This window comes from Neolamprologus brichardi, chromosome 17, assembly GCF_056152115.1.
Source record: "Neolamprologus brichardi isolate AB-2024 chromosome 17, ASM5615211v1, whole genome shotgun sequence".
Classification (NCBI taxonomy): domain Eukaryota; kingdom Metazoa; phylum Chordata; class Actinopteri; order Cichliformes; family Cichlidae; genus Neolamprologus; species Neolamprologus brichardi.
Window position 1 is genome coordinate 8,356,034 of NC_142120.1, and position 14,244 is coordinate 8,370,277.

Below are 14,244 nucleotides of genomic sequence, written 5' to 3' on the forward strand. Positions count from 1 at the left end.
GGGTGAAGCAATCCTTTCAGGAACCAAAGCACCAACAACTGGTAACATTAAAACAAGTTTATTTATTCCCTCAGAGCAACGGTATACAGTTGGGATTCTCTTCTTAGGGCACGTGATTTAAATTTTCATCTTATTATCAGGCAACTTCAGTATTTAATGCCCAGCTGATCATTTAATCATTAGTGCCTCTAATGTTTCAAGATGACTGAGTTATGGGATATACACGTAGTCAAACTATGCACCACAATGAACTTGTACTAACTTACAGGAAATGGACACAATATATTTTAATGGGAGGAAAGACTGATTGGACAGTTATGATCATCCCTTCTGGCAGTGAGGATGAGTGCACCCCAGGATTAGGTCATATGTGCTTTTAGATCTTATTAAGGTACCCACATGTAAAAGCCACACCTGCCAGTGGTTTCCTCCCAAAATCATACATTAGGTAGTAGTGTCTGACACAATAAGAGCTTATGATTGATTTACCAACAAAGTCCCCCAAGCTCCCAAAAGTAAGGTGATTTTTTTCCCCTTTCTCCTAAGAAATTTTTTATAGGTATGAAAGGACAAATGTTTGTTGTTGTTGTTGTTTTTTTTTAAATCATGTCAACAAGAAGATGCTGTTTTTTTTGTACTGATAGATCTACAGTTTAATTACTGGCTTATTTTGTGTCTTTTCATCCATATTTTTAATTACATGGATTACAACATGGTGCATTTACAAACTGTAAATTTGTTCTGGCAGAACTATTTGACATTTTCAGTGAAATGCCTCTCTCATTCCAAAACCCTCACTGTGGCTTAAAAAAAAAAAAAAAAAAAAAAAAAACAGCTGAACTCACATTCATCCAATGCAAACACAAATGTCCTAACAGGATTTTTTAAAAAAGCCACACAAGTTGCATTGTTCATTTTATTGATTTTTTTTTTTTTTTTAATTCTGCAGAAAACATTCAAGCAAAACTGATATAAAAAAGGCATGGTGAACCATATTAACTTAGTATTCTGCATTAAGGGGAAAGTCTTTGTGCTTTGAAGCCCTGGAAAAAAGAAGACAAGAAATAGCCATTACTTGATAGCACAGTTTATTTTAGAATAATGCCACGCCTTTATTTTTTCTGTATCCCCTTTACCCTTAATCTTCCTTCATTTTTACTCACCACTGTAATGCGAAGCCTCTCCAGTCCTTATTCAAGCTGAGGATGTCCTTCATGTCATCTTTGCTCAACTGAAAGTCAAACAGCTGAAAAAGACAGAACCGAAAAATAACTTATAACCTGCACAAACTATATGAGCTGCTCTATGGAACCCAACAAGTATAATGAAAATCCAAATGAGAACATAGAAAAATAAACATTTTTGCATAAGTCCATGACCTAAATTCCCCCAACAATGCAGATTTCTACACAAATAAATCTAAATATGATAACTGCTCAGTGAGAATACACTATATTAGCTAAAAAAAAAAAAGGCTAAAAACTAAATCTGCTCATGAATATTTATGATTACTGTACCTGGAAGTTCTCCTTGAGACGATGGGGTGTTACTGACTTTGGAATGACAACCACATTTCTTTCGATGTGGAACCTAATCAGAACCTGGGGATATGGTTCAAACGAGCAGTGGTCATTCAGTTCAGTATTATTTCGATTTCCCATGATTCAAATATTTTTTTAATAAGCCTTCTAATCTAATCCACCACATGACAGTATTGATTTTCTTCTTGCTGACGTCAGTAATTTAACCTTTGAAATGTAGCATTGCATAACTGTAAGCACGCAGTTTTTGGTTTTCCACGGGAGACAACATGCAGCCAATAACTAAGATATTCAGTATTAGTTAAATACTGCATCTCGTTGTTCTCTGGTTGTGCTGCACACTCGTGATCCTGTCTGATATCTGACCTTTTACCCAACATGAGATGTCTCATTTAGAAATTCAAATTTCAAAATTCCTGACTTGTGTAATTCCACAGTACCTGTGCTGGAGTTTTCTTGTACTTTTGAGCAATGGCCTTGATCTTAGGTTCCTCCAGCAGCGAGGGTTCATCCGATGAAGCCCTTTAGTAGAAGAGGACAAGAAAAACAATGTGACACTGTTAATATCCTCGAGAAGTAAAGCTGATTATACTCCTACATTAGCTTTGTTTACAATAGATTGTACATCCTCTTACCAGGGTCTGTCAGGGGAGCCCAGAGGACTGTATGCTGTCACTGTGATGCCTTTTGAGTGGCAGTAGTTGATCATCTTCTCTTGGGTCAGATATGGGTGGCACTCAATCTAAGAAAACAACCACATTTCAGGGACTTTATTTTATTTTCATTTCATTTTTTAACAGTGCATGCCTCCAGAATTCAAAATAAATAAAAAACAATTTTGCAAAATCTACCTGGTGGTTGACAGGCTTGTGCTTGAGGCCAGGCTTGTTAAGTAAGGCTTCAATCTGGTCTTTGTTGAAGTTGGAAATGCCGATAGCTTTGACCAAACCAGCATCCACCAGCTTTTCCATTGCCTTTAAGATAAATCATAAACTGGCTTTAGCACAGCATATTTTAATTTGGTTGTCAGCAAGTCCACGGGATTATCACTGTGCAATAAGTCATTTATATTACCTCATAAGTGTCCAAGAAGTTGCTGTTGTCAGAAATAACCTGCCCATCCTCATCCACAGGAAAAAGCTCATCTCCTGGCTGCAGTGGCCAAAAGATGTGTTCAAGACAGTATTAAATTTAGACCGCATAGTTCAGTCTGATAATACAATTCAATTCAATTTTATTTATATAGCGCCAAATCACAACAAAAATCGCCTCAAGGCGCTTCATATGAGAATAGCCCAACAATCATATGACCCCCTATGAGCAAGCGCTTTGGCGACAGTGGGAAGGAAAAACTCCCTTTTAACAGGAAGAAACCTCCAGCAGAACCAGGCTCAGGGAGGGGCGGGGCCATCTGCTGCGACCGGTTGGGGTGAGAGAAGGAAGACAGGATAAAAGACATGCTGTGGAAGAGAGACAGAGGTTAATAATAGACCTCTCTGCATTGAATCATATCTGTTAACACATAGTGAGTGAGAAAGGTGACTGGAAAGGAAAAACTCAGTGCATCATGGGAATCCCCGGCAGCCTACGTCTATTGCAGCGTAACTAAGGGAGGATTCGGGGTCACCTGGTCCAGCCCTAACTATATGCTTTAGCAGAAAGGAAAGTTTTAAGCCTAATCTTGAAAGTAGAGATAGTGTCTGTCTGGAAGCTGGTTCCACAGAAGAGGGGCCTGGAAACTGAAGGCTCTCCCTCCCATTCTACTTTTAAATACTCTAGGAACAACAAGTAGGCCTGCTGTGCGAGAGCGAAGTGCTCTTATAGGGTGATATGGTACTACAAGGTCATTAAGATAAGATGGGGCCTGATTATTTAAGACCTTGTATGTGAGGAGCAGGATTTTGAATTCAATTCTGGATTTAACAGGAAGCCAATGAAGGGAAGCCAAAACAGGAGAAATATGCTATCTTGTTCTAGTCCCTGTCAGGACTCTTGCTGCAGCATTTTGGATTAGCTGAAGGCTTTTCAGTGAGTTTTTAGACATCCTGATAATAATGAATTGCAGTTCATTATAAACACCATTATATCACAGAGATTTTAGAGAAAGGACTGGACAGAAGTTTCCAGACCTTGGTCCCCATTGGGAAATGCATGAGGTAAAGGTCCAGGTAGTCCAGCTTCAGGTCCTTGAGAGTCTTCTCACAAGCTGTTCTCACCAGAGATGGAAGGTGAAAGGTGCACCATAACTAGGAAAAATAAACAGGAGTTGTACAAACAAGGTGTCAAATTTCCCCCAACGCTGTAAACATGTTATAGTATGACCATTGTACCCTCATTATTTTCTTATGCAACTAACAACATAACTACTAGAAAGGTACTGCTGCTTAGCTGCTCCTTTATTTCCAGAGTGCTTGCCTTTGATTCAGCTTAGATACCCTTCCTGACACAACCCTTCCACCAACCCTTGGAACCAGCAGTAGGAATTCACTAGCTTGTGTCTTTATCCCATCTGAGCTGGGGATCTTTCATGTAAAGGGATCACCATGGTGTGGAAAGCCACATGCCTCAGGTTGGCTTTGGAAGACAACCTGAGATAATAAAATGGTTTATACTCATTTTTATTGGCTCTAAAGCTCACCTTGCTCACAACGAATAGGTCTTCCCTCTTTACCACTCCTTGATCAATCATTGCATGGATTCCAGCTCCAACTTCTTCTTCATTCTGATACACATAAGCGCCATCTATGTGTCTGTAGCCACAACTTATGGCGACTTTCACGGCCTCAGTCACTTTTCCTGGTTCTGACTGCACAGGTAAGGTGATAGAAAAACATGGAATGAATAAAGCAAGTGTGGAAGCGGTTTTCTTTTGTGTCTTCCAGACTTATCACTGATTGATAATGGGTTAATAGATATGAATGTAATACACATATTGGCAACACCAGTATAACTACTACAGCTATTTTACACTGGTCATTAAGTTAATTAAGCAATAAAATGTTAATGTTTAGCCTCTTGGAGCAGATTACACCAGTATCACTATTCATGTAGGAGACATTCTGGGGTTGATAAAGGTAATTAAGGTAGACGCACGTAATCGGCGTCAGGTGTGTTGTTAATCGCAAGAAGGCAAGCAGTTTGTGACCGCTGCGCTGTTATGTTAAAATTATGTTGGAATAAAGACCAAAAAGGACAAGATAAGTACTGCTGGAGTTATTGGACTGTTTAATTAATTCATGCATACCAGTGACATCGCGTCACGCAGGATTAGCCTCTACAATCCAGTTTATTGTACTTTAGTTCCACTATGTAAATAACATGTTACTTTGCTTTCTTTTGTAACCAGACTCTATCAGCAAGATAGGGAATTTGTTATATAAAAACAAATTAAATATAAATAGTACAGATAACATAGACGAGTGAAACCAGTGAAAAATATTGAGAATAGCAGAAATATTCATTGAAAAGTAGGGTGAGCATGGACAGATTAGCAGTCTCCCACAGAGCTAGTTTAAAACAAAAAATTCTAAGACTTACCCTCCAGGTGCCCAGACCCACTATTGGCATCTTTGCTCCATTGTTAAGTGTAACTGCAGGTATCATCTTGGTAGCTTTGAAGTAACGTTCTCAACCTAGTCGGAACACTCGCTGTTTGATTGCGCTGACTCATGCTACTATATACTCTCTGTTGTAGTAGGAGGAGACTGTCTCTTACATCATCATAATATCAGTGAAATAGGAGGGCTTTCAATGGGCCCCGCTTGTCTTACACACAGTGCAGAAATATTCTGTTAGGTGTACATAATTTTTTTTTTTTACGGGTAGTTCTATAATTTCCACAATTTGGATAATGTGGAAAATTTGAAAGTAATGTCTTTATTCAGTCTGAGCATAAATCTGAAAAGCTGCAAACAAAATTATTGTGTTACTGAAACTGACAATTGACTGCATCTCACTTTAAATTGGTAACCTCTTATATGTGTAAACATAAATCCGCAGACAAAGTAAAATGACATTTTTTAATTGTCACTTACCATTGATACCTCTTACAAAGATGCAGCAATAGATGACTCCTCTACATTTTACAAAAAATATGCGATGGCCAAACATTTCTGTGACATCAATTAGTGTATAGTCACTATAATGTTCACAACCATATACAGTGCTGTAAACAGTAAGCAGTCTGTCGTGTCAAGAGTTTACAGGAAAGTGAAATGTTAGTATACAACCATCACAGGAACGCAAAGTATTGTAGATAAGATTATGCAATTTGATAAAGTTTCTATTAGCACGGCTTGCGATTTTAGGTCAGTCTGAATGAATGAATCCCCCCTCAAAAATAATCTTTGAACACAGGACGCGGAGGAGGAGAGACAGCAACCTTCGCACTCAGGCTTTGAGCCAAATTTAAGTGTTGTGTTAATTAAAAAGCTTCAGTGGAAGATTGCTGCAGGGTTTATTCAGCAACCCAAGGTTAGGAAAGCCTTTCAAAATATATGCTCCCAAGACCAAAAATCTGTCAGAACTCACTTACTATAAACTAGAGGGAAACACACACAAAAGAAAAATGTCCTTTTTCTGACTGAGTTGGGTTTACAGCAGTAGGATAGTGAAGCAGTAACTTTTTGACTAAAGGCCTGTTCTGTCAAGGTGAAGACGTTGTAAATATAAGTGCGTTTATTGAGATGTTGGTGCATGTAATCTTCAGAAGGCAAAAGATAACATGTGATTCAGCACTCTGTTCTCAGAACAAAATGCTGACTCATGCAGTGAATATTACTTCAGCAACACACTGAAAACTACAGCTGCAGATTCAATGATATGTTAAACGTGACATGTCAAAATGGAAATGTCTAAATGCAGATGTTCTCACAAAGATCACAACGTTAATGATAAAAACTTTAAAAACTTTTCTCTGCTCATTAGAGTTAATATAGACATACAGTCCTCCTCTTTGTCAGGAACAGTTTGTTCTTATGCGTGCTTGACCCTGTTTGGCTGAATTCCAAAAGAATAACTATGTTTGAGGGTGTAGTTGAAACGAGGGAATGGGAAGTGTATCGGTAACCGGAAGGTCACCGGTTCGATCCCCGGGCTCTCTGTCCTGGTCATTGTGTCCTTGGGCAAGACACTTCACCTACCGCCTACTGGTGTTGGCCAGAAGGGCCGATGGCGCAATATGGCAGCCTCATTTCTGTCAGTCTGCTCCAGGGCAGCTGTGGCTACAACTGTAGCTGCCTCCAGCAGTGTGTGAATGTGAGAGTGAATGAATAGTGGAATTGTAAAGCGCTATATAAATGCAATCCATTATTATCCTCAATCGCACAGACAAATCTGCAGCAATTGTGCGATGATGTCATGTCAATATGGACCAAAATCTCTGAGGAATGTTTTCAGGACATTGCTGAAATTGATGCCATAAAGAACACCAGAAAAATATGTGTGTGTCCTCCTCAGCGGCCACACTGAAGATGTGAACAAATGGGTGAAAATTTTATCTGACAGACAACTCACCCAAGCAAAGCAAAAGGGTTGAACTTTGCTGTGACACCAAGACAAATCCCGCTAGTGGAACTGATCACAGTCACAGAGACAGCAATTCAAAATGACAATATTGCAGATGTGGAAGCAGAGCAACTACAGATGAAGGTTTCGGCCTGTCCCAGCAATGCAAAGGTTGCGGTGATGATACAGCAATGCAGGAGGAGGAGAAGAAAGCACTCACATCGCTTAATAATGAGAACAGCAATACCATCCGTCTAGCAGACAAGGGTAAGTGCACAGTTTTGCTAAACCAGAAAGATTATTGTGAGAAAATTTTGTCACTGCTCAGTGACCCTTTGCATTAGTACCTACTTGAATTGACTCACCACGGCTTGCCAGGACTCAACTTGAATCGACTGGTTTTCCATTACAATTTAGTACCTTTTGATATGCGTGGTCATTGTCATAGCAAAGCGTTTGAGCATCTCGCGATGTAATTAATATGCGACATAAATGCAACAACAAAGTTGGACGGTGAGGCAAGAATATACCTGCTGCTCAGTCTGTGGCTTTTCGTCAGACACTGGGAACACGGAGTTTGGTGTTTTTTGGGGGGGGGTTCTCCTGTTGCCGGATTTCAAAAAATGTGGTTTTGATTTTTATGAACAAGCCGAGTTGGCAAAACTACAGATATTCTGTAGTACAGATACTACTGTTAAAAACTACTCCAGTAAAAGTTGAAGTACTGAGTCAAATTCTTTACTTAAGTAAAAATAAAACTGTACAAGCTCTGAAAAGCACTCAAAGTAAGAAAGTACAAAGTAGCTCTTTGGAGGATGTTTTAATTTGTGTGCAAAACTATATGAACCTTGTGTTATATTATTGTGTTATATTAACATAATGATAAAATAATATTAATAGATGGGAATACAAACGTTCAGTCTAACTTTTTTAGAATTCTAATTATACTCAGCTTGAATCTGAAGAAAAAAAGGAAAATATATCTATTTTCTGTTGCCTACATTGTAGAGGATGACTTTGCCTCAAAACAGAAAAATGTGTACAGTAAAGTGGGATTCAGCAGGTGGGGGAACCCTAAAATTGGTTGTAATCGCTGAGTGTGGAGGGGAAAAAAAAAAATCATAACTGACAATAATTTCTATTGAGAACTTCAGGAGACTTTCAGACTAGTGTACAGGCTGTGATCAGCTGACCTGCTGCTCTTTGTGGATTTACACAACGTAATTAAACCAGATGTCAGCAGATATTTCATGAGTTGTCCTGCTGATTCCAACCTCTACACTGACAGCAAGCATTGTTTCTGCTGCCTTTTTTCTAGATGGTATGAATTTGGTATGAAGGTGGAATTCAGTCAATGAATATATATGAATGTCTGCTACACTTGATGTAACCTTACTCTGACCATGAACGACAGACTGGGCACCAGTCACACACTGTTCTTTACTTTAGAACCATCACAGTACAGCGAATTAACCTGTTTATCCTGCACTAACCTGTTTATTTTCATGCAGCTTTTAAATAGCAGTTAGTCTACCTCGATTTGTTTTACAGCACATTTCACAATGTAAAAAAAAACATAATGTTGAATGTACAGACCGAATATCTGATTTAAAAACATGAGGAATTACATGTAAGTTTTACATTTACAGTTTATCAAATACCACTAAACAGTCCTTACATTTAAATCCAATCTCTCTTCTTTTTCTTGTGTCTTTCTTATCTTTCTCCAACTCTGAGTAAAGTTGGCCCTCTTTCTTTTCTCTCCCTGTGAAATACAGCAACTGGACCTTTAGCTAGCAACACACTGTGTGACAAACTGCCCACAAACAGTTTGTGTTTGCTGATGTTTGTTAGGCTGATACCTTGCATTTGAAACTACCTGCCACTTTTTTTTTAAGTCACTCCCTTTATGTTTGCTCCGCTTCAGTAAGGCTGGCTAGATCCCGAAGTACCGCAACTTATAGACACCTGCAGTCATTCTGGTGTTGTGTCAAAAAATAAATAAAGAAAGAACGAAAAAATATCTTCCCACTTTTAACCCCTGAATTTGGCAATCCTCTGGTGATTAATACACGAACAGGACTGCCTTTCATGTTACTGTTTAGTCTCAAATTGCTTTAATGCCTGAAAGCTGACAATGACAAAACTTCCCTCAAATGCATTAAAGCTAAAGTAATGAGTCTGTTTTAAAAATGTAAGGAGAAGAAAGCACAGATATTTGTTAAAACATGTAGGGAGTAAACGTGGTCAGGAAAAACAACTACCTTAAGTAAAATATAGATACCTGAAATTTGTACTTAAGTACAGTAAGGACGTATTTGTAGGAGTCAAGGAGGCCACTTACATCGAAAGGGAAATACCATCTCTGAAATAGATATTAAACGCTTGAGTATTTTGCATAAAAAAATAATATGTATTTAATGGGAGATGGCTTCATGCCCAGCTAGCAGAGCCTGCCCTACAATTAAACCAAACCAGTTACCTCATTTGTAGCACAGTGTTATATGTGTGTTGTCATAAAAGACAAGATAACAAATGCTTTATTAGAGATAAAGAAATCTGCAGTGTCATGCTAGCTCTGTGACACTGCAGATTTGCAAGACCATGGCGTGCTGGATCTCTAAACTTATTCAAGTTTATGAAAAATATGATGGCCATCAGGATTACTTGTTAACCAGTGTTTTTTTTTTTTCTCAAATGGAGATGTTAAGGGGATTGCTATGCCACAGTCTTTCTCTCATGTTGTTTTTAATATTTTATTTTATCATCTTGTGGTTGGATCTCATAAGCATTCGGTTTTTTAATGCTTTAACCCTCCTGCTATGTTTGTTTCTCAGGTACAGCAATTAAGTAAGTTAAGCACAGTTTTAGGCATGCAGACACCTTTTCATATCTTTTGCTTTGTACTTGAGGAAAACCCACCAAATGACGTAGAGAAATTGTAGTTGCCATTTCATGAAATGAAATAATTATCTGTTATTTATTGGTGTGCTGGATAAAAAGTGGGTAAAAATGTGTAATTAAGCCAACTTTAGATTTCAAGATTGAAAGATAAAACAGGGAGGGGATTTAAGGAGATGCAGTTAGAATCATAAGTATTTTGAAAACAGCAGATTTTTTTGAAAATATAGTCTCTCAATGGATTATAAGAGAAATTCAAACTTTGACTTTATTTAAAAGTGTTTAATAAATGTATTGTATTGAGTGTATAGGTGTTACAGATACCCCTCTGTGAATCGCTGCCTTATCGTGGTGGAGGGGTTTGTGTGTCCCAGAGATCCCAGGGGCTATGCTGTCAGGGAGATTTTGCCCCCTGGTAGGGTCTCCCATGGAAAATTGGAACTGGGTGAGGGAGCAGACAAAGAGTGTTTCAAAAGACCCCTATGAGTATACGATCAAGGGAACGGTTCACCCTTCTTGTAATGCATTATAGCCCGAATCTTAATAAAAAGCATTACCTAGGTTTCTAACCCACCATGTTGTTATTTTTATCAAGGTTACCTCTGCGTCACCTGATAATCCAATGAATGTTGCAGATTGCGCTCAAAACACTTTTCCTGCTTTAAGAAAGTATGACCTCTACTGGAAGTAGACAAGAATTGCTTATCAGGTAAAATGCTGGCAAAACTGAAAGTGGGTTACTTGTGTATTTTGGTAACTGGGTGACCCAAATAAGTAAAATTTGGGGAGGGGGGTTATGATGCATGCATTTGAACCCTTAAAAAGAGCGTGAAAAACTGTCTTTCAGTCAAATCAACTATTAAGTTTTACATAAGAATCATCCAATGTGCAGTTGTGTTGCGTTATGTAAATATCCTTGAGTGGATCTCTCACTTACTGTACAAAACTGCTACAGTCTGTTTATTTGAGACTGTATAACATGTATGCATGTAAGACTACAGTCTCATTTAAGTGATAACAGTGTGCAGAAGCCAGTGCAGCAACTTGCACTTTGTGGCTTCACACATCAAGCAGCTTCTCCTTTTAGCTGCATCTCATCTCATGAGACCACATGACACGGAACTTATTCTACATTTGCATTGGTGTGTACTTCACATGCAAATATAATTCATATTTTATAATCAGAATACAATCATAAACAATAAAGCACATTAATAACAAAGACCAATTACACAAGTGCATTACTGCCTCCCTCCTTTCCCAATTCAGTTAAACACACAAACGCAAACTTTCCTCTAATATATATTTTTTTATTCATTCTCCAAACATTTTGCAACCAATTGATATTCAAGACACTCACACACGCATTCAAAGTGCAGACATTAGACAATGACATTTACACAGCACTGTCTATAGAAGATAGGCAACATGAAGAGCAAAGGTGCTAAATATTGCACATTATGATCAGTTTAGGGAATCTTAACTTGTCAGACCACTCAGTTTGACTGGCAGATGAGCCTGGGCGGTTTTTGTGATAGCTGGTCCAAATGAAAAAACAAAACAACAAACAAACAAACAGCCAAGCAATCACGCATGCACACACCTCCGCCGACTTTGCCTGTGGCCAAGTCTGCCAGTTTTTGTCATAGGACTGATGTTAATTTCCAACCCTGACTGAGTAAAAGGTAGACGCAACTCTGTTGGAAGAGGAAAAAAACCTACAACAACCAAAAAAAACCTAAACGAGGTAACAGTTGATAATGGCCAAACTGTCCACATTCCAGGTGAATGTAGTGCATCAACAAATGCAGTTAGACGAATTGATTGTTAATGTATCTTTTTACCAAAATAAAGAAAAAAAGGGGGTTGTCAGGAAACCAAATGTGCAAAACCTGCAAGTCTTGGTTTTGGATGAGAAAAAGGTTTCTATTGATGAGATAAAATAAAATATGGCCTATATAGCTGCAGAGTTATGGTTTCACATTTTCACAAATGTGAATTCTAACGCATCTAATTGCTTCACTGCTCAAGAGAAAAGTACTCTTTTTAAACTAAGCATAGGCCATGCCTGAGAATCACAGATTGTACCACCATAAAACACAAGTAAACATAATGAACCTGGAAAGCGAGGTGATAGGGAGGTATCTGACTGATCTTAAGACTTATTACTATGCTATAATAATAATATGAATGAGTTATTGCTTGGAAGCAGCCATTTTTCAGGCTAGCTTAGATATTTGTTCATACAGGAAATTACATACAATTACAAAAAACCACACAAAGCCACTCTGTTTCACCACGTGATAAATTAGCTTTCAATTTCAAAAACACAAAGAAACCCCCCCTCCCCAGAGGTGTCTCGAGCAGGTGGATGCTAAGGACAGCATCTACTATCCAGCCTGTCTTAGGAGCAGTCAGTGAAGGTGGTCACCATGTTCCCCCTACGCTGCGTCACTGTCCTGCAGTGTTGCTTCCCTGAGCCCTGAAATCTGTTCTCAGTCCTGGAGCTGTGCGTGTGAAAGGAAAACATCTTCTCCAAGTCCTCAAACATATCATCAAATAGTCCTCCGCCAAAGCTGCCCTGCTGAAACTGCCTCCTGTGCCCATTCATGGCCTCTCGATGAGCCTGGAAGTGGCTGTCAAAGTGTCTCTTGTGGTGGGAATTAGAGTGGGAGTGAAAGTGGTGTTGGTGGTGTTGTTGTTGTTGTTGATGTTGACCAAAAGAGTCAAAGTCTTTGAAAATGTCATCAAAGTTGAATGACTTGAAGTGCTGGTTAAAGTCGTAGTCTCCTCCTCTCTGGCCCTCCCCTGATGAAGCACTATGTCCAAACTGGTCATACTCTTGCCTCTTCTTATCATCAGATAAGGTTTCATATGCTGGAGGACAAAAAAATATATATAAGATTAAATTCATTAGGAAATGGGTTACAAAAAGCACAGAATGGGGCGTGTAACCCTTTAGCCGTTACCATAGTGTGCAATTACGTCAACAAAAACAAGGAAAGGTGTGACTGCTGGGGCGGATCCTCCCCTTTAAGTCCGCTCTAACATCAGAATCCTTAAAAACAAACTTTTAAGTAGCAACTACTTTGCTTTTAGGTCTCTAGATCAACTGTATGAGGACTCTTTCCCAACAATACAGACTGACATAATGTGTAACTTACCCTCTGCTATTTCTCTGAACTTGGCTTCAGCGTCTGGCCCCTTGTTTCGGTCAGGATGGTACTTCAGGGCCAGCTTGTGGAAGGCCTTCTTGATCTGCCGCTCGGTAGCATCTCTCGGCACCCCCAGTATGTCATAGTAGTCCATTTTGCCCAGAATGAACTCTGAGATGAGCAGAATATGCACTGCTAGCAGCAACGTCGACTGCGCTGTGGCCATACTGGTGGTTTAGACACCTTTCCGTCTGTGAGAACAGCATTTAGACAACTGTGTTAAAAACGTTTCACACAATTCTGAAACACTTCTGAAGCCTTAAAAGGATAAAATTGTTACCGTTTTGTCAAATGGTACAAGCAGTTATTAACTTTCGAGCGAGTCTGAAGGCAGAAGGCGTCGCAAACAAGAAAAATGACAACTTTTACTGGAAAAGGGGAGAAACTAGTTTGACCTTTTAAAAGCTTGTAAATTATACCCTATAAAGAGCCACCGGCGGCAGCTAAGTTAAAGCGTCTTGAAACTGAGAGCTTACCTGTATACAAGGTAGCAAACAGCCCGGGGATACTGGTGTTAATCGCCGGAGGTTCCAGCTCAGCTGATGTGAAACGAAAGCTAACAGTTGTTGTCTAGCTACATTCCTGAGCCGTAACACCACGACTCGCAACGCCATTGGTGGGTTTCCGAACACAGTGATTCAGACCGTTGTGATTGGTGGAAAATATGCGCACGTGGAAGATTTAAGGCCAGGGCGGAACGTAGGTATAGGTAACGCAAGAAAATAATCTGCTCATCTTTTCCGCCTTTGCTTTTCTATTCAATTTTGACGTAATCGATTTAGCAGAATTAGAATACTTAAATAATCCGAGGGTTGGAGAAAACGGAAGCATTGAAAGTCAATAGTAAATTTAAATGAAAGATTTCAAATATTAAAACGTCGATTGTACTTTATAGACAAATGCCGTAAGACCTATACAGGTTTTGCCATCGGTACATTTTTTATTTAGCGCGTGCGTTATTATTTTGTAGGTTTTTATTTAATACAAATAATGAAAATAATAATTTTATTTAAAAAAGGTATATCCTCATAGGGAATCTTAATTTCAATGTAAATATTTCTAATAAGTGATGACGTGAAAGA

At 38.9% G+C, this 14,244-nt stretch overlaps 2 protein-coding genes across 3 annotated transcripts; both read right to left on the reverse strand.

Annotated features, from left to right (window-relative positions):
• Positions 1-902: 902 nt before the first annotated feature.
• On the reverse strand, positions 903-5,215 carry LOC102785735 (aldo-keto reductase family 1 member B1-like). The gene is made up of 10 exons (XM_087830556.1): positions 5,079-5,215; positions 4,180-4,347; positions 3,671-3,787; positions 2,616-2,693; positions 2,393-2,515; positions 2,177-2,283; positions 1,982-2,063; positions 1,518-1,601; positions 1,164-1,246; positions 903-1,043 (listed from the first exon to the last, which is right to left on the reverse strand). The coding sequence occupies exons 1-10, from the start codon at positions 5,142-5,144 to the stop codon at positions 1,001-1,003; spliced, it is 951 nt and encodes a 316-aa protein (XP_087686682.1). The 5' UTR covers positions 5,145-5,215; the 3' UTR covers positions 903-1,000.
• Positions 5,216-11,236: 6,021 nt separating this feature from the next.
• LOC102786005 (dnaJ homolog subfamily B member 9-like) lies at positions 11,237-13,764 on the reverse strand. Of its 2 annotated transcripts, none has more exons than XM_006780626.3 (3): positions 13,639-13,764; positions 13,112-13,353; positions 11,237-12,824 (listed from the first exon to the last, which is right to left on the reverse strand). In XM_006780626.3, exons 2-3 carry the CDS (start codon positions 13,326-13,328, stop codon positions 12,352-12,354), a joined length of 690 nt encoding a protein of 229 aa, XP_006780689.1. In that variant the 5' UTR covers positions 13,329-13,353; positions 13,639-13,764; the 3' UTR covers positions 11,237-12,351. The 2 variants fall into 2 exon arrangements, with proteins under 2 accessions (XP_006780689.1, XP_006780690.1); XM_006780627.3 differs by lacking the exon at positions 13,639-13,764 and adding an exon at positions 13,443-13,625.
• Between the last annotated feature and the right edge of the window lie 480 nt (positions 13,765-14,244).